Source organism: Pseudorca crassidens, chromosome 20 (genome assembly GCF_039906515.1).
Source record: "Pseudorca crassidens isolate mPseCra1 chromosome 20, mPseCra1.hap1, whole genome shotgun sequence".
NCBI classification, from domain to species: Eukaryota; Metazoa; Chordata; class Mammalia; order Artiodactyla; family Delphinidae; genus Pseudorca; species Pseudorca crassidens.
In genome coordinates, this window is record NC_090315.1 from 61,848,672 (window position 1) to 61,870,444 (window position 21,773).

Below are 21,773 nucleotides of genomic sequence, written 5' to 3' on the forward strand. Positions count from 1 at the left end.
CCGGGACCCCAGGCCTCGGGCGGCGCGCACTGCCTCGCCCGCTCTTCTTCCCTCCCCGGCGGGTCTCGGCCGTGCTCTTGCAGCGCGGTGCGAGGGGGCCAGCGCGCGCACGGGGCGCACGGCGCACACACACAGCCTGGCCCTTTCCCCAGGAGCGCGCCAGTGCCTGAGGACCGGAGCAAGGAGGGACTCCGAGCAGGAGTGCGGTGCAGAGGCCCGGAAGGGAGCAGTTCAGAGAACCAACGGCCGGGGGCGGGGCGAGCCAGAGGCGGAAGCCCAGGCGTTTGTTGCCTGGCTCCCCCGGGACCTGCTGGGGGAGGGCAGCAGAGGGAGTGATGGAATGCTTGGCCTGGCCCACTCCAGCCCCCACCGTGGTACCCAGGGGGGACAAATTCCCCCAAATAGAATTTCATTTAAAAACAAAAGGCTAAAATGCCTGTTACTTTATTCTAAACCTGTTCTCTTCATAATTTCCCAAGTCTTACAACAGTACAGAATTGGTGTGACAGTCTGCAGAGTGGAAACTCCACACAATGGAAACGACCCACGAGCCTTAAGGGGAAGTCCCTGGAGGCCGTTCACAGTCCTGCTCAGGCGCTCCTGATTTCGCTGGTGAATGGGCTCGTCCTCAAGCGCTGCCACCCTGGGCCCGAGGACGGGAGTGCTGAAGCACAGGCGGGCCCCACAGTGTGCTGGGGTTGGGAGTCCTGATCTCCAGGGACGCTGGTGGCTTCAGCTGTCCGCGCTGGACTGGGGAAGCCTCGGCTGTCGAGGCTCCTCCGGGACAGGGAGGCCCTTGGCCTCCTCCCCCTTCATGTTCACACCCCTCGACCATGGTGGGGGGAGTTCGCGGGGGAGGGGCGCTGGGGTATCCCCTGTGCACAGCGCCAAGGGGCAACACAGGATTGGCACGGCCGCCCTTGACACCAGGGCTGAAGTCCTGAGGGGCCTGCAGGGGCAGCCACGGCGAGTCAGGCCCCTGGGTCCTGGGCAGAGCTCAGGCCCTGGAAGAGGCAGCTGGGAGGTAGCTGCAGCAGAGCGGAGGACGTGAGGCAGGCAGCCTCCGGTTCAGGGGCTGATGTGAGCGTGCGGCTGTAGCGTCAGACAGGCCCGGTGGGCTGGGAGCTGACTCCAGGGCCGGGCTGCGTAGTCTTGCAGGTCCTGCTGCTGGCTACAGGTGCCGTCCGTCTGGCAGCAGTCAGGGCAGAGGGAGTGGGGGCTCTTGCAGCACAGGAGCCCGGAGGCTCCTGTCCTGAGCCCAAGCCGGTGCTAGTGGGGCCAGGAACACTTCTCTGGGACAGACTGCGGGGGCATCAGGCACTTCCCTAACTTCTCGCAGCCCGGGGGCGCCCAGTTCTGGGTAATGAGAGTTCAGAAAGGGGACATGCAGTTATTCCAAGCACTTGTGGACTCAGCACTTTCCAGACTCCTGCCCTGCCCAGGCCTGTGACCTGCCCCACCGCAATGGGTGGCTGCAGTGTGGAATCACCTGTCTCCACCTGGCTCGGAGGCAACTCAAGGCCTGAGGCCGGCACAGGAGACACTGCCCCACAGCAGCCTGGTATTAACAGGGCCTGCCTGTCACTGAAGGGGACAGTCCGCTAACTGCCCACACAACCTTGGCCTCCCGGTAAGCTCTACAGGTGGAGGCCTTGGTGCCCCAGGGAGAGCTGGCCTGCTTCAGCACAGGCTCTCCTGGCTGCACCTTCATGGGCTGACGTCCTTTGTGTGGCCATGATTTCCCGGCAGCAGAACAGGACACTCGGGCTTCCCCGGTGGTGCAATTGTTGGGAATCCGCCTGCCAATGCAGGGGACATGGGTTCAAGCCCGGGTCTGGGAGGATCCCACATGCCGCGGAGCAACTGAGCCCGTGTGCCACAACTACTGAAGCCCACGCGCCTAGAGCCTGTGCTCTGCAACAAGAGAAGACACCGCAATGAGAAGCCCGTGCACTGCAACAAAGAGTGGCCCCTGCTCGCCGCAACTAGAGAAAGCCCACGCGCAGCAACGAAGACCCAACACAGCCAATAAATAAATAAATAAATGTTCCTTTAAAAAACAAGACAAGAAAAAAAAAAAACAGGACACTCATGCCCCTGAGAGGGAGCCTTTGTGGCGCTGTCGTGTCGCCTCACCCAGGAGGTGTACCCATCCCCCTAATCACCCTGTGGGGGGCACTCCCCCTACTACCGCCCCTGCCAGGGCCTGAGTCTGAATCAGAACATCAGCGCCAGTGAGAACCGCAGGTAAAGCCCTCCCCTGCCCTGAACAGCATCAAGTGGCCGCCCGGCAGGGCCAGGGTTAGATGAGGAAGCAGCTCCCAACCTCTGAGGCAGAGCAGAGGAAGGGGCCAGGTGCCTGCAGAAAACAGATTCTGCACCCAACCTGTGAGCCTGGGGGTTCAGGGAGGCGGGCTGCCCGGGCTGCTCTTGTCCCAAGAGCAGGGGTCGCTACCCAGAGTCCTCACACACACACACACGCCCACACGCGTCCACACGCGTCCACACACTGTTAAGTCCATGCACCTCTCTGGTGGCAGTGCTCGCTTCAGAGTCTGAGGCCAAGCCACGCTCTTCCGGGGTCCTCAGCTCACTTGGGGCGGGGGTCCCTGCTTTCTCCTGTTACGGGGTCAGCCGAGCCTCGGCAATTCCTGCCGCGCCCAGCAGGTGGCGGCAGCACCCCGGCCAAGTCAGTCCCTCCCCATCTCCCCTACCGTCACTAAGACCCCTTTGGTCTCTGAGCCACCAGGCAACGGCTGCTACCTGCAGACTCGGCCCACAGGGCAGGCGTGACAGGAGATGGCGTGCTGGCGTGCGGACAGCACCGTGTCACAGAGGACAAGACAGGTTTGCAGGGGGCACCAGGGGCTCCTCGGACACGAGGGGCCGCAGTGGTCCTGAGCCAGGGAGGCCCTTCTGCTCCAGTGCTGAGTCCAGAGGCCGGAATGCCAGCCTGGCGTCCTTCCAAGGGAAGGGGGAGGCCCTGCTGGCCCCCGCCCCAAATGTCTTCCCCTGTGAGCCCCAGATGTGGACAACAGCGACCAGGCTGCCCCACTGGCCCTGGCCAACGACCCTCGGCCGCCCCCAAGGCCACCGGCCCCCTGCTACACCTCACCGCTAGGGAATGCTCCCAACACCCGTGCGTCATCATGACGCGCACCCATCACAGCCACCCGGCAACGCTCAGTCACCTCCTGGCTCGAGGCAGCGGCTCCGCAGGCCCGGCCGCGCCCGCAGCTTCAAGGGGCTTAGCCATCCTCACAACCGCCAGGTGGGTCTGGGGAATGGGGTGTGCGGGGCAGGGGCACTCACGGGCTGGAAGCCAGGCTAAGCTACTGGCTTTGCTCTGCGGGTTTTGGGGTGCTGCCGGAGCTTCTGCCGCGGGGACGGGAGACTGCCCATCTTTGTGGAACAGGGAGCCACACAGACTCCCCAGTTATGGGACAGACTTGTGGGTGAGCCCCCATGGAGTTGGAGGAGGCTGTGCTCGGAGGTGGCCCATGGGCTTGCTGCACCCCAGGCCATCTGCCCAGCCTTTCAACACCCACATCCCACATGGGGTTGGCTCGTCCTGCACCTGCAGAGGTACCAAGCGACCCCTTGCCACTCCTGTGAGTTCGGAGACAGAGAAGCAGGAGGGAAGTGGGGTTCGTGCCTGCAGCAGACCAGTCAGCACTCACATGGTCCTGGGATGCCCCCCACGTACGAACCACTTACCATGACCGCCCGGTTGCACACATTGAGCTGGGGCTGTCCGGGGACCAAGGCCTCCTGGTGCTGCCGGACAACCGGGGTGATCTGGCGAAGGGCATCCAGGTACTCGGTGCTGGCAATGCTGCAGGCGAGGGGCACCAGGTCACCGAGGTGGAGGGAGGGACAGAGCAAGTAGGGCAGCCCACCCAGGTAGGCCAGGGTTGGGGGGGAGACTGAGGAACAAGCCCCCCACCCCGGGGTCACCATCCAGCAGCCTCCTGGGAAGAGCAGCTGGGGCCCCCACCTTGTCCCGCCCGCCCTCTCTGAGAGGCGGGAAGAGCAGCTGGGGCCCCCACCTTGTCCCGCCCGCCCTCCCCGAGAGGCGTGCACCCTGGGAACCACCCAGCAAATGAGGGCTCAGGCAGAGCCACGTCACGCCCAGGACAGCAGCTGTGACCCTTCAGCCTGCTGCCTGCAGGAACCCCCGGGGCACCGCCCGGCATCGCAGGCGCCCTGAGCTGCACAGGCTTGGCCGCGCCCGATCTCTCCTCTCTCAGGGTCCCTTTTAATCCTCCGGCCCCCGTTCATCTCTCTCGGAGAGGCTGGTCCTGCCCCAAACGCCCTGAGACCGTGTGGCTCCCGGGCCCTCGGCGCCCTGCTCAGTCGGCTGCACTCGCCCCACAAGGGGACTTGGGGCCCCGTAACCCCCGGCTCACCTGAGGGGGAACCTCTCCCCGGGGTCTCGTCCCAGGTGGAAGACCAGCGGCAGCTTAGTGTGCTCCTCCTGCGAGTGGGTGGTGACCCCTGACACGTTCTGCCCAGGGCAGAAATCCACGCCCTGAAACGACAGGCCGGAGCGCAGGTGACGTGTGCGGGGCTCGCAGCGGGCGAGCACAGCAAGACCGCGGATGCCGTGCTGTGGGGCGGAGCCTGCTTGCCACCCAGCCCCGGGCTGCGTGCCATCGGCCCCGTGCGCCGTCCCCTAGGGCTTCAGTACTTTCCTGGGGGAGGGGGTGGTGAGTCTCTAAAATATTTCAGTCCATCTTCTATCTAATTTCTAGAGCAGAGCTTTTCACGTCCACCCTATCTGCCTCGTAGCAGACGAGGTGCGCAGCGGTCGGCACTCCTCCAAGACTCCTTGGCCAGCTGAGGAGGGACCGCAGGCCTGAAAGCCAGAGGAGACACAGGGGACCCGGACGCACGGCCCCCACCCTTAACAGGAGACGGAGCGTCTTCTCCACCAAGGCTCAGGTGTGCAGCCCCGCTCCGCGCCCTCCAGGAGGCCTCTGCCCTCGGGGTTCAGCCTTTGACGCGTGCGTGAGATGGGGTTCCCGCGCCAGCGTGTCCCCCAGGCTTGAAGGCTGCCCCCCCCGGGGCTCCCTGACTTGGTTTAGGGAAAGGCCTGCTGCCATCTGGGCAGAGTGGGGCGAGGCCAAGGGTTGCCACCCCAGAAGCACTGGGGACCTCAGGGCCCCATAAGCAGCTGGGCACTGGTCTCCAGGCATCATGGAACACTGTTTACAGGGTCTGGAGCGGGGCCGTGGCGGGGCCCGTTAACCTTAAAACGGGGCCGGGGACAGAGACGTGCCTCCTGCCTCTCCTGCGGGCAGCGGTGCAGCCTGACGGCAACCCTCCCAGCACCCGCGGGTCTGTCCTGGACAGCCCGGCAGTGGAGCAGTGAATACCCTGCTTCTCAGTAGAGCAGGGAAGTGAGGAGCGAGATAAGTCCCAGTCGTCTGCCCTGAGCTGTAGACCCCTGAGTCAGCGGCTGCAATCTAAGCTGTGGAGAACGGACACCCAGGTGGGTCCCAAGTAAGTGACCTCTGACCTTCTGGGAGCAGACCAGCTGGAGAACAAAAGTGGATTTAACGGTGGGAGAAACAACCACGTTTAGCATAAAAACGCCGAGCAGTTAATGGAGAAGAATCCAAGTCTAGACAGAAAACACGAATTACCATTTGGAAGCAAATCATCAGCTATTTGATTAAGACGCCACTAATTCGTGCAGGAGTTTCCTCTCACAGCCGCTCTCGGGAGGGAGGACCTGCCCCAGGGGCAGCGCAGCTGAGCCCCACGCAGCCCAGCCAGGCAGAGGGGGCGCGGGGCGCCCTGCCCCAGCACAGCACTGGCGTTGGGAGGACGGGAAAGAGGAGGGGGGCGGGCGAGCCGTGCCCTTGAGCCAACGCTCGTGGATTTAGTCCAGAAATGCAGAAGGTCCCATGGACACACGGGCCCTCCCTCCTGCCTCGGTCCCCCGGGCCTCAGACGCCTCCTGAGGGGAGGCCACGGGCTTGGGGGTGATGGCGGCGCCAGACCTGGCACAGGGAGAAGGCTCACTCCTCCTTCGCCTCTGGTACCTGGTCAGGACGCGGGCAGGTGGGCCCACAGGCACTGGGGGGTCGGGGGGTCGAGGGGGTGGGAGATGCCCCAGACAAGGGTACAGGGGGAAGTTAACAAGGTCCCCTCGGGCGAACCCTGCACCTGGGGACCCCTGACCTCCTCAGCTAAGCCACGCCCCCAGCCTGCAGACAAGGCTGCCCCTCACGTGTTGATCGCCTGGAAGGCAAGTCTCCACAGAGCTCAGGGAGCTGTCGACGGCCACAAGGCCGCTGTCGTGGTTTCTGGGGCCCCTCCCGACTGCACACACCCCCTCCGCCTTACTGGTCCCTGCAGGGAGAGGGGCCATCAAAGCAGCGTGTGGGGCCCCCTCCCCCGCCCCCAGCATCTGAATGGAACTGCGACCGTGCAGACCCACCGCAGGGGGCACCCCCCAGTGCCTGCACGCCTGCGCGCCTTGGAGAAGAGACGGCAGTTTTGCGCGTTAACCAGAAGCCCCACAGATAACCCTTGGGAAAGGGAAGCAGCGCCTCCCGCGGAGCCCTGCGCTCAGGTGTCCCCGCCGCGCCGAGGGGGCCTCCTGACGCTTTCCGGCCCCACCGTGAACGCACTCGAGTCAGCACAGGCCGTGCAGCTGGCTGCCCGCTGCCTGCAGACATGCGGGGCTCGAAGAGGCTCCCCAGCCCCTGTGGGCTCCGGCTTGGGTGGAGGCTGGGCTGACCACACCTGCCCTCAAGAGGCCCAACAGCCCACGGTGCGCGAGCGGTGGCTTCCAGAATGCCAGCGAACCCGTGCAGCTGGACGCAACGGGGACCCTCCGGGGTGGGGTGGGGAGGGCCCGGGAGGAGCAAGGGCCGCCGCGCTGTCCCCAGGGGCCCTCAGGCGGCGCTCCTAGGCCCTCGGCCCCTTGGCATCTTCAGGGCGAGCCAGCCGCAGCCCTGCCCGTCGGGGTGCCGGGTGCTCAGGACAGCTCAGCAGTGACGGGACGTGGGGAGGCACAGGCTTGGCTGGGGGAGGGCGAGCGGGGGCGGCCCAGGCGCGCGGAGAGGAGGTGGTGGGCGGCCACGAGCTGGGAGGGCCGAGTGGGGCTTCGGGCCTGGCAGGGGCACTCCACCGTCAGGACTGGGGGTGGACACGGGGAAGCAAACATGGCGACAGCGTCTCGGGGGACCGCCAAGCACCTGGCCGGGCCAGTGGGTGGACGGGAGGGGAGGCGGGGGAGGTGCCGGGTCTGCCTGGGCCCCTGAGGCATCTGACCCGGGTTTGGGGCTGAGCGGCCCTGAGGCTCGTCTCCGGAGCCTGGGTGGCGCGGGCCAGGGTGGGTGCTGTCCTGGTGGCCACAGCTCGTCACCCCCAAGTCCCTGCCAGCAGGTCAGCGCGTGAGCTGGGGGCACAGAGGCCTCCCCAAGGTGGGGCGTGAGGGATGAGGCATTCACAGAGCCGGGGCCGCCTCACCTGCCTGAACTCCTCCCAGGAATTGGTCCAGGTCCAGAAGTGGGCCTTGTACTGGCCACGGGTGGCCGCCATCAGCGCGTTGCCACGGTAGTAGAATACCGGCCTGCCAGGGGGACAGGCGGCGCCAATTGAAAGGGTCCCCGGGCTGTGGAGGCCCCGGCCGCCCCCCATCCTCGGTGCTGGGGAGGCTGGCGGCGGAGGAAGGGGGTAGCACGCGGGCACGGCAGGCAGGCCTGTGGGGACGAGCATGGCGGCTGGCACCCCCTGCCACCCCCGCCAGGGGTAGCAAGCTCTCATGCCAGGTTTCAAGACAGAAGAGAGACGGTGAGCCGTCCACTCCTGGCCATCAGCCTGCTCTGGTTACACTGTACACCCTTCGGAGTCCACGCCCCTTCACGGCAGCCTGGGAAACTCATTTCGTTTGAGCAAAACAGTAGCAGATCTTGAGCTGGAGCAACTGCCTCTGGACAGCGTCCCGGCGTGGAGCTGGGTGTAGGCTGGGGCCGGGCAGAGGGTGAGGGACGCCGCAGGGAGGAACAAGGCCTCTCCACCCCACCAAGCGCTTCATGCCAAGACCCCCGGGTCTCACCTCCCCCTGGGCGAGGACACCTGCTTTGTCAGCCAGCTCGGCCCCAGCGCCAGCTGCGGGGCGCCGGGCGGGGCGAGTGCCTGGCGGGAACCTACCTGTCTGTCAGGCGGCCCTGGAGCATGGTGGGAAGGAGGTCCAGGCCGTCGATGGCCCTGTCCCTGGGTGGCTCCAGGCCTGCGAGGGACAGGCTGGTGGTGAAGAGGTCCATGATGCTGCCCAGCTGGTGGCTCACCTGCAATGGACGTGGCCCAGATGCGCTGAGGATGCCCGCCCTGCCCTGCCCAGATGGCGGCCAGGGGCCAGGTCCCCAGGCGTGCTCACTGACGCACACGTGCACACACACACGCGCACGGTCACATCCCGCAGCATGTCCACACACGCAGAATAGCAGCTTTCCCTGCCCGATGACACGTGTGCGTGGCAGAACGAGCGCAGGGAGCAGGCCAGAGAGGGGACCAAGGCTTCACGCCCCAGGATGACTGCAGGCCTGGCACAAGGCCGGCTCTGACTCACCTGGCCGGCAGGGATGTGCCCGGGCCACCAGGCGATCGCAGGCTCCCTCATCCCACCTTCAAACGTGGTCTGCTTCCCGCACAGAAAGGGGCCGTTGCTGCCACCTGGGGATAGTCGCCCATCAGACCACGTGCCTGAGTCCCCAGGGCCATACACACCGTGCCGGGCACTCGCCCTCGGGACACGTCTGTCCACCTGGCTCCCCGCCTGGCCCTTTGGAGGTGACATTACTGAGGCACTGAGGCCGTTGTGGAGACAAAGGACCAGCCCTGGGGTTCAGGCCTCAAGTTCAAGGTCGGAACGCCTGGAGATGGCTCTGACCTAGAGCTGTGGTCATAAGGTCACGCCCCCACAGACCGCGACCACGCACACACACACAGCACATGGACATGTTAGTGAAAGACGTGGAAACGTTAAGACGCAGTCCCGACCCCGGGCCTGGCAGGTGCCAGGTTCCCTAAATGTCACTGTGCACAAGCAGCTCCTGTGTGCCTGGGGTTTGGGGGTGCAGATCCCGTGTTTCTGACACGCCCTGCTCTGAGCAAGTGGTCCCTGAACCCAGCTGTGGGCGGTGCCGAGAGCAGACAGCCCGGTCCTGGCGAATCGCACGTCCCCGGCTCGCTGCCATGATGGAGGGAGGGACCCCTGAGCATGGGCCTTGCTGGTCAGCACAGGGACAGCAAGGGTCACAGGCCAGAGGCCAATGAGGGCCTACTTCTCTCCTGTTCCTGTCTCTCCAGCTGGGGGTGGGTACATGGATTTTCATTGTCTTGTTCTGCCTCTGCAGCTCCTTCTCGGCCCGAAGCCAGTTGCGCTGTTCCTGTCCCTGGAGATCCCTGGGCCCCTCTGCCCCCAGGACACGTGGCTGTAAGGTCCCCCAGTGCCTCCCCAGACAGGCCCGGCCCTGTGGGGTTTCCAGCTGTCTGTAGCCTTCCTTCCAGAGCTGTCTGAGTGACTCAGGGCCCTCCTGGGGCCCAGCCTTTTTAAGAAGAAAGGGAAAAAGAGACATCACCACGGGGGTGTGAAACCCTCATAGGACTGTGAAACGCCAGTCGCTCCAGCTCCGCAAGGTGGAAAAGCCTCAGGCCTGAGAGGCCTAGAGCCAGGGTCCTCAGGAGGACTGCAGGCTGGCAGGGACACAGACGGAGGGTCTGGGGGAGTGAGCAGGCCCCCCGCGCTGCGCCAGGGGCTCCGGCACTGCAGGGGAGGGGGCTCGCTCCCTTCCCTCCCGACACCACCCACCACGAGGCCTGGGGGGGCACTTCCGAGGAGCGGGGTGGGCGCCAAGCCTGGGCCTGGCTGCTGCAGGGTCATCGCCCCCGTGGGAAGGGAGGCCCCCAAACACAGAAAAAGGGGCAGACGTGTCCAGTCACAACGGCCACCGTGTTACAGCTGAGATCAGAACGGAAACGCTGAGGGCTGGCCAGTAGAGAGGCAGGACGTGGTGAGGGCCGCAGCCTCTGCCTCCGCCTGCCCCACCGAGCTCTCCCTCCTGACCAGGCACCTGCCAGGCGGTGGGGAAGAGGGGCATTGGACCTGGGGGGCGCTTGCCGGTGTCCCTCCCTCCCCAAGGCTGAGCCCTTCACACTCGGCCCGGTGGGGGGCTGCTGGGGGGCCCCGGGTGGAGCCCCCTCTGCTCAAGTCACCTGCCTTGTCTGGGCGCAGAAATGAGGGCAGCGCCGTTGTCGGATGTGAAGAAAACAAAGGTGTTCTCTGCGATGCTCAGGTCCCGGAGGAGGTGCAGGATCTTCCCGACGCTGTCGTCAATCTCCCGGACGGCGTCCCCGTAACTGCGGGAAGGAGGGAGCGGTCAGCAGGGGCCGGCGGCCTCCGGGACCAGAGGGCGGCCGAAGCCGAACCTCAGGGAGGGACGAGGAGGGGGCGTTCCAGTCAAGTTTCAGACGGAATCGGGGCAGAGGCACAGATGCTTCCCTCTGTGCACAGCTGACAGTGGTAGCGAGGGCCCAGCCTCTGGTGGCAACCAAGCACAGCTGGCCCCCCCGCCCCGGGGCCCAGGTCTACATGCCCAAGGACTCACCGCCCTCGCTGGCTGGTGCCCAGGAAAGGCCTGGAGGCATAAACAGGCGCGTGTGTCGCGTCGACGGCCCAGTGTAGAAAGAAGGGGCGGCGAGCTGCCTGCTGCCTCTTAATGAAATCGAGCGCTTCCTGAGGAGACACACACACCGTCTTCCCCGCCCCAGGCCCACCTCCCACCCCAGAGCCGGGCCAGCCCCTGCGGTCGTCACCTGCAGGTAGATCTGGGTGAGGTTGGCTTCTCCGGTCTTCAGGTTAATTGGAAATTCCTCATAAAATCTGAAAACAGTACAGATCCAGACAGAAGTCAGCCTTCAGGGCAGGAAAGCCCCCCCTCCCCGATTTCCGGGGCCAAGTCAGGGGCCTCGTTTACAAGAGAGACGGAAACGTTCACATCAGGGACAAAACCGGAGCCTGGAAGCGCCCAGGCCCGTCGGGGACCCACTGGGGTGGAGTCTGGTGCCCCGGTGACCCCACCATCTGGGAGAAGGAGGGGAGCCCCGCCAATGAACAGGCAGGACGGTGCGAGAGGAAGCGGCCAGTCCACGGCCACGGAGGGCACGGCTAACGGGTGTGGGCATCTCTCTAGGGTGACGGAGGCGGTCTGGGATGGGGGTGCTGGGTGAGCTACACCTCAGCAATGCTGGCCCAGCTCTGTGGTCCAGTGACGTGTACTGCGCTTCCACCAGAACAAAAATAACTTAAAAAGGAAGAAAGGGAAGTTAGGCCAGACAGGAAAGACCAAGGCCTGCCTGCAGCCACCCAATGGCCAGACCAGGTCGGTCCTGCAGCCGACGGCCCCCCAGACGGCGGCTCGGAGCGAGGCTGACCGTGCAGAGCGTAGCCCCCTCAGGGCACGGGGCCCAAAGCCCGGAAGCCGGGTGACGCGCCTCGCTCTGGGGAGCATCCGGGGCTCCCAGCACCTTTCCTGAGACAGTCAGAAGCCCCCGGACGCGGGGCTCTTGTAAGTCAGAGGTCACAGCACGAGGTCTGGGCAGGACGAGGAGCTGGCGGGTGGGCAGCAGCAGTGGGCGGGGCCTGTTACCTGCCAACCATCTCCCAGTCCCGGTACACAGGGATGTTGGGCCTGGCCTTGTTGTCGTAAGGTCCAAAGTGACAGTTGGGGGATCCAAACCACTCATCGAATCCGTGCTTCAGGGGGTGGAACTGAGGCCTGTGGCCCAGATGCCTAGAGAGAGGAACCCGGGGCACTTCAGGGACCGCCGCACGGGCGCCCCGGAGCTCCGGGAAGCAAACACCCTCGCTTTCAGAGAACAGCTCAGGAGACAAGGCTCCAGCCAGCCCCAGGGTGTGCTGAGCCCGGGTGCCCCGTGGCCTGGCCCCCCTGCCCGCACGGTCCACTCAGGCAACAACCGAGGGGCGCACATGGGGACGGTGACCAGGTCCCATGAGCACGGCTCACTGCCCCGGCGCCCTGGGCAGGAGCCGGACGGGACGAGAGGATAACACGGCAAGGTGCCTGCAGGGCAACGGCCCAGCTGTTACCGGGCTCGGACCCGCCCCCTGCTCCCACCCGGGAGCCCCTTCCCCGTGGGTGCGTCACGTCGGGTCCTCTCGCCAGTGGGAGGGTCTCTCTTGAGAAGGCGCAGCTTAGAGAAGGCGTTTCGGGGTGAGGCTCCTCCTCCCGGGGAAGCAGACAGGTTTCTTGGGGTCGCGTTTGCAGAAAGCCTCCCGCGGCTCGCATCGCCGGCGCAGCGCTGGGGGCTGCACCAGGCCAGGCCGACTCCACGTCACCGTGAGCTTGCCGCACAGCTCGCTCACTCAGTCAGGTGGGTGCGGCCCGAGGCAGCTGGGCAGGGTGCGGCCGGAACTGAGCTGGCCGGCAGCGGAGTCTGGGCGCCGGTAAGTGAACCTCTCGGTGCCCCCTGCTGGTCCCGAAACACTCTGCCTCCGCCGGATGGCTGCCCGGCTCCTGGAGCCCCTGTGCCGGGGGCACCCGCACGGGTTCTGCCCCGAGCGCTGTCTCCGCAAAGGAGAGCCAGCTGTGCCCCGTGCTTCCTCTCTGGGCCCGCAGCTATGACGCCCCCTCCATGCTGGACACCGCTGGGTGTGACACTCCTCGTCCTGCATCCTTCAGCCCAAACGGCCTTCACGAAACAGAAACACCCACGAAGGTCCGGCTCGTGTGAAGTTGTCGATTCCAAGTGCTGGTCCCAGGGCAGCTGCGGGGTCAGTACTGCCTGCCAGCGAGCTGAGTGACAGCACGTCGAGCCCCTGGGACTCAGGGCAGCCTCTCGCGGGAGTCCAGGCTCCATCCATCCCAGGCCTTGGTTAGGCTGACAAAATCCGGATCCGTGGTGCTGGGGCCCGAGGCTGGCTGTCAGGCAGTCACGGCCACGGCCACCAACACCCCCTGCGGCTCTGATGGGACCCTGCTGAGACCAGCACACCCACCTGGCAGAGGAGGGACCGAGCCTCCTGCCCCGGGCCTCCCAGAGCCCGTCATCCCATTGGCCATGGCCGCCCTGACCCCGGCTGGTCCACCAGCTCTGCGTCCACCTCCCTGAGTCCATGCAGCTGCTTCTCCAGGCCCTGCCGCGTCCCTTCCTGTTCCTGAGTCCGCCCATCTCCGGAGCTCGTGGGGACAGGCTCCCGCTCCAGCTCTGGCTGCCCCGTCAGTGACCACGAACGGGAGGCCCCTGGACCGGGGCAGAGCCGCCAGGCTGGGCAGAGAGCGCCGGTCATCGCAGGGGCTCCTCCTTCTGCGGGCGCAGCCCTGGCACGGCCCCGGCGGGCCTCGTAGCCGCCCTACCGCCGTCTCCCGGGCCTTCCCGGCACTGCTGGGCCTTGCAGGCTCCCACATCCTGCACCCTCGTCAGCTCTGCTGTGCAGCCCCCCCCCGCCTCCAGGCTCGACCGCTCGGCCAGCAGGACAGCCGCCAGCCCCTCTCGGGGGTGAGGAAGCAGCCTCCAGGTCCTCGGGTTCCCTGAGGACTCCTCTCCCGGTTTCTGCAGATCCCCCATCACTAGGACTATCAACTGCGTGGGGCAGTGGTCCCCAAGGGGCGCAGATGAGGTGCTTGCCCTCGAGGTGGTGAGTGCCAGAGGGGTCAAGGCGAGAGGGTCCAAAGCACGGCAGCGGCCGAGCAGAGACGATCAGGGATGGAAGTCAGGGAAGGCTTCCTGTAGGAAGCAGGCTTGGTCTCCAAGGGCTCCAACACGCGGCAGAGGAAAGAGAGGACATCCGACCTTCATATCAACCTCTAGGGCTGCGTACTCAGGCATCCCCGGGGAGTACAGCGCGACACGCGTGTGACAACGTGATCTTTCACGATCACTTGATCCCGATGATTCCACACCACACGACCGTCCCCATCCCCTGCTTGCTTCTTGGTTTCATCACCAGACAGAGCCGCTTTGCTCACTGGCGTGTCATCGTGACAGCACGCGTGTGCAATAACATGGCTCCTTTGGTGCTGCCGTGGCAGCCACCACCCCAGCCTCACCACGGGAGGTCCCACGGGCACGGCCACAGCAGCTTTTAAAAGGATGCTTTGGACATCTTAGCGGACCTGGAATTCAAGGACTCTACTCCCACCCGAGGGGCTCCCACTGGGCAACGTGAGTAAGGAACCCGCTGGGTGAGCCCAGCAGGCAGGTGTGGGACTCACCACTTGCCCACGATCTTGCTGGTGTAGCCGGCCTCCTTCAGCAGCTCCGGCAGCAGGAGCTCTGAGTCCGGGATGCCGCCCACTATCTCCTGTGGCGTGTAGGCTGGTGGAGCAATGCACTGTGTGACCCGGCAGGGTCGAGCGGCAGAGCCCTGGTCGGGGCAGCACCGCCCGGGCACTTTGCAGGTCTTCCGGCGCTCATCACAGCCAGCACCATTACCAGAGCGAACAGGCAAACGTGCCCCCGAGGGGGTCTGGACGTCAGGGGTCAGGGGAGGGCCTGCCCCTGGCGTCTCCAGAACTCGGGCTCTGAGACCACACCTTTCTCCAAGGGCCCCTTGAAGCCCCACTTGGTCGGGGAGCCCACCTAGAGCCGGGCCGCCCCCGCCCCCGGGACAGGGGGGGAGCCAGCCCCACCCTCACCGTCCTCCCCACTCGCCCAAAACACATTGTTTCTGATGGAAGCTCTGCATTCTGTTTTAACATGAGTTACGACCCAGACAGAAGCCTCAACCCTGGGCGACAAGTGCGCCCAGGAGAAGCCAGGTCACCAGAGAGGACAGGTGACAGACGCCCCTCCCTCTGCCCCAGGGCACAGCCTACCGTTCCTCGCGTGCCCGTTGGTGGTGTAGAAGCCACTGCGGATGGGCAGGCGTCCGGTGAGCAGAGCCGCCCTGGCTACGCGGAGGGGACACAACAGAAACACGGGTCACGCGTGCCGCCCGAGACCAGCCCTGTGGTACCCGAGTCCCCGGCAGCCACCTGAGAGCCGGGTGGGAGCACAGCTCCGCAAAGACCAGCAGCGGGGCCGGACGCAGCTCCCCCTCGCTCGCTCTCCAGCTCCCGGGACAGCCCACAGGCCTCCTCAGGTGCCGCCCCTTGCGGGGTCGCCTCTCGTCCTCCAGATCAGAGGTTCTCCCCGCTGCGAGGCCACTACCCCCCCAGCTGGCGATCCCTTCCCCGGCTGAGCACCTCCCCCGGACCAGCCGCGACACTCAGCTCCGCGAGTGAACAGCCGCCGGCACCGAGGCGGCCGCTTGGGCCTCAAACGCCCGCAGAGGCTCCGAGCACTTGGCGGCCTCTGGTGGCTCCTGGTGGCCCCGCGCTCCCCAGAGCATGGAGCTCAGGTGCTCCCAAGCACCAGGATCCGACAGAAGAGGCCGCAGCCCGCCTGCCAGCCCTCTGCCCCTTGCAGGAAATGCCGGTGGAGCCGACACCCAAGTCAGGGCTGCCACCCCCGAGCTCCGTGCCCGCACCCCGTGCCCCTTCCTGGCCTACACATTCCCCGCCTCCCCACCGCGCCTCAGTCTCCGCGCTCCGTGCCCGCCCCCCTTGTGTCCCCCCGCCCAGCATGCCCTACGCCCGGCCCCACCCCCTGGTGGCCTGAGCAGGCCGTGGCTTACAAGGGGAGCACAGGGGGTTGGCCGTGTAGAAGTTCGGGAAAAGCATCCCTTCCGCAGCCATCCGGTCCAAATTCGGGGTCTCTCTGGAAGGTTCTCCGTACACCCCGAGGTCGCCCCACCCCATCTGCAGGAAAGAGCGTGTGCAGGTGGGATGAGAACGTAGCCGGAGCCGTGGCCCCCAGCGCACCCCAAGTGCGGCAGGTGCGCGGTCAGCGCTCCCCGGTGCAGATGCCCAGCGCCCACCTCCTCCCGGCCCCGACACCGGCCCCACGTGCTCACGGGGCACCGGCACCAAGACACACACCTCTGCCTTCTGCACAGACGAGAAGGCCGTCCTACTCTGCGGTGTGAATTCACACTTAAAGACGGTGGCCAGGCCCCATGAAGCTAACCCGGTGAGGCCCCGAGGCCCGCGGTCCTCCCGAGCTCGCTGTCCCGAGAACTGGGCTGGCCGGCACCCAGGCGCCACACGAATGTCCACAGCAGCAGGACTCCCGACTGCTCAAAAGAGACAGCCTGTGTCCATCACTGATCAACAGTAGACAGATGTGGTCCATCCATCCAGGACCAGGGTGAACAGCAGCCTCCCGTTTACGTCCACTCAGGACCGGAGAACGTAACCATACTTGGAAATACGGACGTAATTAGCTAAGATGAGACCACACTGGACCAGGGTAGCCCTAAATCCAGTGACTGGGTCCGTGTGAGAAGATGGGACACAGAGACAAGACAGACACATGAGGAGAGGCCAGGCCTCCACGACGGAGGCAGAGACTGGAGGGTCGCAGCCACAAGCCAAGGAGCACAGGAGCCCCCGGGAGATGGAGGGGAGGGAGGACCCTCCCTCGGAGCCTCCGGAGAGACTGGCCCTGCAGCCCCTTGATTTCAGACTCTGGCCTCCAGGACTGGAGGAAACAGATTCCTATTCCAAGGCACCAAGTCTGTGGCCACCTGTTAGGCACGAGGGACCTGATACACACACTACGGACCAGTACTCGGCCGTAAAGAGGAACGAGGTGCTGACACTCACGAAAACAGGCTGCTGAGAAGCCGGTCAGAAAAGGCCGCAGGGTGTACGATGGATGTGAGACGTCCAGAACAGGCAAGTCCACGGGGACAAGGCAGGGGGGTGGTTGCCAGGGGCTGGGGGAGGGGGAGGAGAGTGACTGCCAGTGGGAAAGGGGTTTCTCTTCGGGGGGTGGGATGTTCTCAGCTACCGGATGGGGGCGCTGCACAAGCCGGCGCACGTGCTAAACACCACCGAACTGCACGCTTTAAAATGTTAAAAGGGTGAATTCTTGTTATGTGCGTTGTGCCGAAATAAAACGCGCCAGGTGGTGAGGTGGGTTAGCACGGGGGACGGACGGACGGACGGACAGATGCGAGACAGAGCAGGCAGAGTCCAGGCGGGGCGACAGGTGTGCACTGCGACACCCTTTCAGCCGCACGGGTGTTCGACAACTTTCATCATAAAGCGCTAAAGAAATACCTGAAAAGGGCAACGGGACGTGACTTCGCTCTACGACCCAACGCATCCTTCTGCGGCCAGCGGCGTGGGGCAGGAGTGACCCCGACAAACTGATTCCCCTCGGCGCTGCTGGCGGGCGCAGCCCTGCTTCCCCTCTGGATTCTCTAGACGCGCCAGCCCCCACCAAGCTGGCTCTCCTTCACCAGCCGCTCCTCCTGGAGGGGTGGAGTCGGGGGAGGGCGGGGACGGGGCTTCTTCCCGGGGTTATGAAGATGACCTACAGCTGACCGTGGTGACAGCTGCACGACGCTGTGAAGGTGCTAGAAACCGCGGAATTGTGCCCTTTAACTGGTGAACTGTGCATGGTGGAAACTACGTCTCCGTAGAGTGCCGCTGGAAAAGCGCAGGCACCTGGTGCTGCAGAGGCCTGGCCGTGCCTGTCTCTCTGGGGCCCCTTAAAGCTCTCCAGACTCACGGGCCACGGCCTGCCAGCCCACAGCAGGCTCGGCAGGTCTGCACGGAGACGCTGGGGAGAGCGGGGCCGGCGCGCACGAAGGTCGGGGAGCCCTGGGTCACACGTGGGGGCCGAGCACGCAGGTTTGCCCGGGATGGTCACAGGTAGGTGTGTGGTCTGGCTGTCATCATTCATGCCCCCTGCACTGGGCAGGAGCTCACACGGCGCCCTCTCCGTCAGGGAGAGCCAGGAGGGGGACACGTCCCCTCGTCTCCCGGCCTTCGGCCCATCCTGACACTCGGGTCCCAGAGCTGCCTGGGGGCTTTTGCCCTTGGACTGTGCAGTGTGTTCTCAAAGACCCTTCCAGCCATAGAGTCCCTTTGGAGATGGTTTATCTTGAAATTACTGAAAAGGCTTTTCCGTTCACCACAACAGGAGCTGGAATGAAAGTTGCCCCTGGAGGGAAGTGTGGCCGACAGGGGCAGGAAGTGGAGTGGAAGGCACGAGGCTGAGGCTCCAGGCCTCTCCCTGCTGCCCCCTCTCCCCGCACCCCACGGGGCACAGGCGGGCTGCCGACCCTCAATCACAGGCCAGGTAGGAGGAGCAGAGAGAGGCAGAGGGGCTGGGTCCACTGGCACCACCCAAATCCCAGCCTCCCAGGAGGGAGGTGGGGCTCGGCACCTCAGCACGTCTGCATTAACAGTTTAGGCACAGGGAATGCTGGGATACTCCCCAAATCCAAGTTCCCAGATGGCGGCCAAGGGCCCACCTATTTACAGGTGAGCCTCTCTGAGGCCTGCAGTCACTGGCCTGCTGTGTTAGCTCCTTCCTGCTGAATCAAGTTCTATTATCACTTATCGGTAGGCTTTCTTGGCTATAAAAATAGGGATGTTAACATCCACCTTGCATGGCTATCACGGCTTCCATGAGACCGTCCTCCACGGCACCCTGGGCAGGGTCTCCCACAGAGTGTGAAGGATGTCTCCCCTCTCCCACGTGATCGCCCACCCGCGCTCCCAAGGCAGCTGGAACCCGGGCCTATGGTCCTCCTCCTGGCCTCGGCCTTGCCATTACTCGGTGGGAACTTCAAGACTTCTGGGCGTAACTAATGAGAACATAGCACAGGGAACTCGACTCAGTACTCCCTGGTGACCTAAACGGGAAAGAAATCCAAAAATGAGGATATATGTATACGTACACCTGATTCACTTTGCTGTACAGTAGAAACTAACACAACACTGTAAAGCAACTACGCTCCAATAAAAATTAAAAAAAAAAAAAAAGACTTCTGGGCAATGCAGGGGCCACACACAGCTACGAGGGATTATTACCCGTGCGTGTGTCCACATCGACACGTGTGCGAGGCCCTGGAGGGTCAGGGCGGGGGCACTGGCTGGATGGGCCCACCGTGGGCACACAGGGGCTGGCCTCTGTGCAGCCTGGCCTTACCCTTCCCAGTAGCCCCAGGGCGTCCTCCTTAGTCCTGTTTTACAAGTAAAGAACTGAGACACAGACGGCACTCGGGCCCAGCCGGGCAGGAGGGAGCTCTGTCCCTGCGCCCCGGCCCCATCACCCATCAGCCTTAGAGAATGGAGCTTCTCAGCCTCTTCTAAATTCTTCCACAAGTTGATGCCTACCAGGGCCTGCGCCTCCTGCCAGGCCTGATGACCGCCTGGGTGAGGACGCAGAGCTGGGGGGCCTGAAGCCTGTCTAGTCGGGAGAGCCTCGGCCCCCACTTCTGCTAAAGTCGCTTTGAGTGTGTTTCCTGTCATGCGCTGACCAGGACAGAGGTCTCCCCGACTTCTCTGGGCTTCAGCTGCCAAAGAACCCCAAAGTCACAGGAGGAAGCCGCAGAGGAGAGTCAGGGCACTGGGGCCTCCTGGCCCACTGTTCCTGTTTCCTGGACCCACCCTGGGCACCCAGGCAGACGGGCCCCTGGGTCAGCCCCCCTCGAGTGAGACGTGCCCAGTGCCGGTCCCCCTCCACCACTCAGGGCCTCCGACAGAGCCCAGCGGCCCCGGTAACGGGCAAAGAGAAACAGGTGGGTGTGGGCACAGGTTGTACTTTCTGTAGCCCCATAAATCCAGAAAACGACCATCTCAACCAGCCTGCAGCATCGACCTTCACTAATGAACTGTCACCTTGGAGAGAAAGGGAGGGGCAGAAATGGGAGAGGCTAAGTGCTCAGCAAAGCCTTGCTTGCCCCAGTAATTCATGTACTTAAACAGCCTTCCTGCCCAGGAACCTCAGCTTTGAGAAGGCTGACCCGCTGACACAGCGAGCATTTCCAAGACCCACGTGTTCGTCACGAGCAAAGTTTCCGTACCAGCCATTGGGGCGGGCTCCGGAGGAGAGGAGCTTCCGGGTCCCTGCGGAAGCCCTCGTGTCTGAACAGCTACGGGTAGAGAGAAGCACGGTCTGCGTCACCTCTGGGCGGAGCCACCATGGGCGGGTTTCTGCGATCTTTTCCGGCTTATTTGAATGTTGGTAACTTTTTGTAATAAAGAATTATTTTCATAATAAAAAAGTTACATGAGATATATTTTATGTCTTTTTCTTGTACTAGGTCTTTGAAATCCGAGCGTGTTTTTTACACACAGCACCTCGCAATTCCGACCAGCCAGGACCGCCCAGCAGCCACGTGAGGCCCGTGGCCTTGGTCCAAAGGCTCCCGGGAGTGTCTCTGCTGATCTTTTGGGGAACTTTGAGCTATTTTTACTCACAACACTTCTGACACCAAGTGTGTGTGGGTGCGTGACCACAGCAACTACTTCTCTGGCCTCTGGGCACCGGCTGGGAGTGCAACAATTCAGCTCCGTCTGACTACCTACCTGGACCTGGCATCTGACCCCACAGGTCAAGGGCTCAGCCCCACAAGACTGCCCCCACTTCACATGCCAGGCCCACATCCTGGGGCTCCTGTAAGTCAAGGCTCCCACAACCCACCCCCACTGCTCCCAAAGTTGGATAATTTGCTAGAACGGCTCACAGAACTCAGGGTGGCGCTGTGTTTACTATCACCTGTTTACTATCAAGGATACAACTCAGGGACAACAGGGTGAGGTGTCGGGGGGACTTCCCTGCCCTCTCTGAGCCCTTCCACGTGTACACCGACCTGGAGCCCTAACCTTCCAGTCACGCCTTGGCCTTCCTGGCGACCACACCCTGAAGCCATCCAGGGCCCCCCCCCTACAGACACTGGTATCACTCCGGGTTCGAGGGTTTAGGAGCCGTATGCAGGACCCTCTGCACTGCCTCAGCCCTCAGGACGGGGCGGAGGGGAGGCCCAAAGGGCCGCGGTCTCCCCACAGCTCAGGGGCAGCAGGCACCTGAACCCAGGTTTGCCTGCGTCCCCACTTTACCCCAACGCCCCACAGGGACTGATTCCAGAGCCTCCATTTCACTCCCCCAAAAGTGCCCCCCAAATACAGTCCCGCTTCCTTGGGAAGGAGCACAGGGACCAAGTCGCAAAGGAGGCGCGAACAGCACGGCTCTGTGGGAAGGGTTGGCCGCCGCTGTGACCAGGGTGGCCTGGGGCTACACACACACCCATCCGGGGACATTCCTCCGGTTCCCAGGGCAGGTCCAGCAGGCCAAAGGCAGCGGGGAAGACGACTTCCAGGGCGGGCAGGCAGGCCGGGGTCTTAGCCAGCTCTGCACCGCTTCCCTGCCACCCACACCCCCAGCAGTGGGGGGCGGCAGGCGAGAGCAGGGGTCCTGGGGAGGTGGTCCTCACGCGGCCAGCATCGCAGCACGCCTGAGGGGCAGCGGAAGGAGCGGGGGAGGGAACAGGACAGGAGGGTCTTCTCCTGGCCCGGCCTGGACACTACACCTCACTTCACCCTCACCCACGAGCCAGGCTGCGGCCTGCAGGGCCAGGCGCGACCCCCACACCGCCGGCCGCCCCCAACCCCGCCCGAGCGCAGTCCTCCCGGGAGCCCGGCCCACACCCGCACTCACGTCGTCCATGAGCAGGAGCAGGATGTTGGGGGGCTGCGGGGCGCCTGTGACCCGCAGCCCCGCGGCGCTCAGCACGAGAAGCAGCCGCCACCTCGTCGCCGCAGCAACCGCCGCCATGGCAACCACGCCGAGCGCCACCGAGCCCCGGAGCGGCGGGAACGGCCCGGCCCGGCGAAGCGGGCGACCCTTCCGGCTGGGCGATGGGGCGGGGCCATGCCGGCTGAGTGACAGGAGAA

General features: G+C 64.5%; 1 protein-coding gene and 1 long non-coding RNA gene across 4 annotated transcripts; both read right to left on the reverse strand.

Moving 5' to 3' along the window:
- Positions 1–428: 428 nt before the first annotated feature.
- On the reverse strand, positions 429–21,754 carry GALNS (galactosamine (N-acetyl)-6-sulfatase). Of its 3 annotated transcripts, XM_067718788.1 has the most exons (15): positions 21,538–21,754; positions 15,960–15,995; positions 15,656–15,779; positions 14,856–14,930; positions 14,253–14,355; positions 11,667–11,810; positions 10,834–10,900; positions 10,626–10,753; positions 10,238–10,377; positions 8,588–8,691; positions 8,170–8,306; positions 7,486–7,588; positions 4,410–4,531; positions 3,718–3,835; positions 429–1,356 (listed from the first exon to the last, which is right to left on the reverse strand). In XM_067718788.1, exons 1-15 carry the CDS (start codon positions 21,652–21,654, stop codon positions 1,270–1,272), a joined length of 1,605 nt encoding a protein of 534 aa, XP_067574889.1. In that variant the 5' UTR covers positions 21,655–21,754; the 3' UTR covers positions 429–1,269. The 3 variants fall into 3 exon arrangements, with proteins under 3 accessions (XP_067574889.1, XP_067574890.1, XP_067574888.1); XM_067718789.1 differs by lacking the exon at positions 15,960–15,995 and having other exon boundaries at positions 21,538–21,753; XM_067718787.1 differs by lacking the exons at positions 429–1,356; positions 15,960–15,995 and adding an exon at positions 1,364–1,799.
- LOC137214699 (uncharacterized) lies at positions 16,014–21,511 on the reverse strand. The gene is made up of 4 exons (XR_010939005.1): positions 21,127–21,511; positions 17,145–18,730; positions 16,686–16,798; positions 16,014–16,153 (listed from the first exon to the last, which is right to left on the reverse strand). It is a non-coding gene; the product is annotated as an uncharacterized lncRNA (long non-coding RNA).
- Positions 21,755–21,773: the final 19 nt, after the last annotated feature.

Coding starts and splice junctions, on each gene's coding strand:
- GALNS (XM_067718787.1), bottom strand. CDS start 21,654: ATGGCGGCGGTTGCTGCGGCGACGAGGTGGCGGCTGCTTCTCGTGCTG. Junction 10,754..10,833: donor TCACCCAGATCTACCTGCAG/GTGACGACCGCA, acceptor GTGTCTCCTCAG/GAAGCGCTCGATTTCATTAA. Junction 1,800..3,717: donor TGTGCAACCGGGCGGTCATG/GTAAGTGGTTCG, acceptor CTGCATTGGCAG/GCGGATTCCCAACAATTGCA.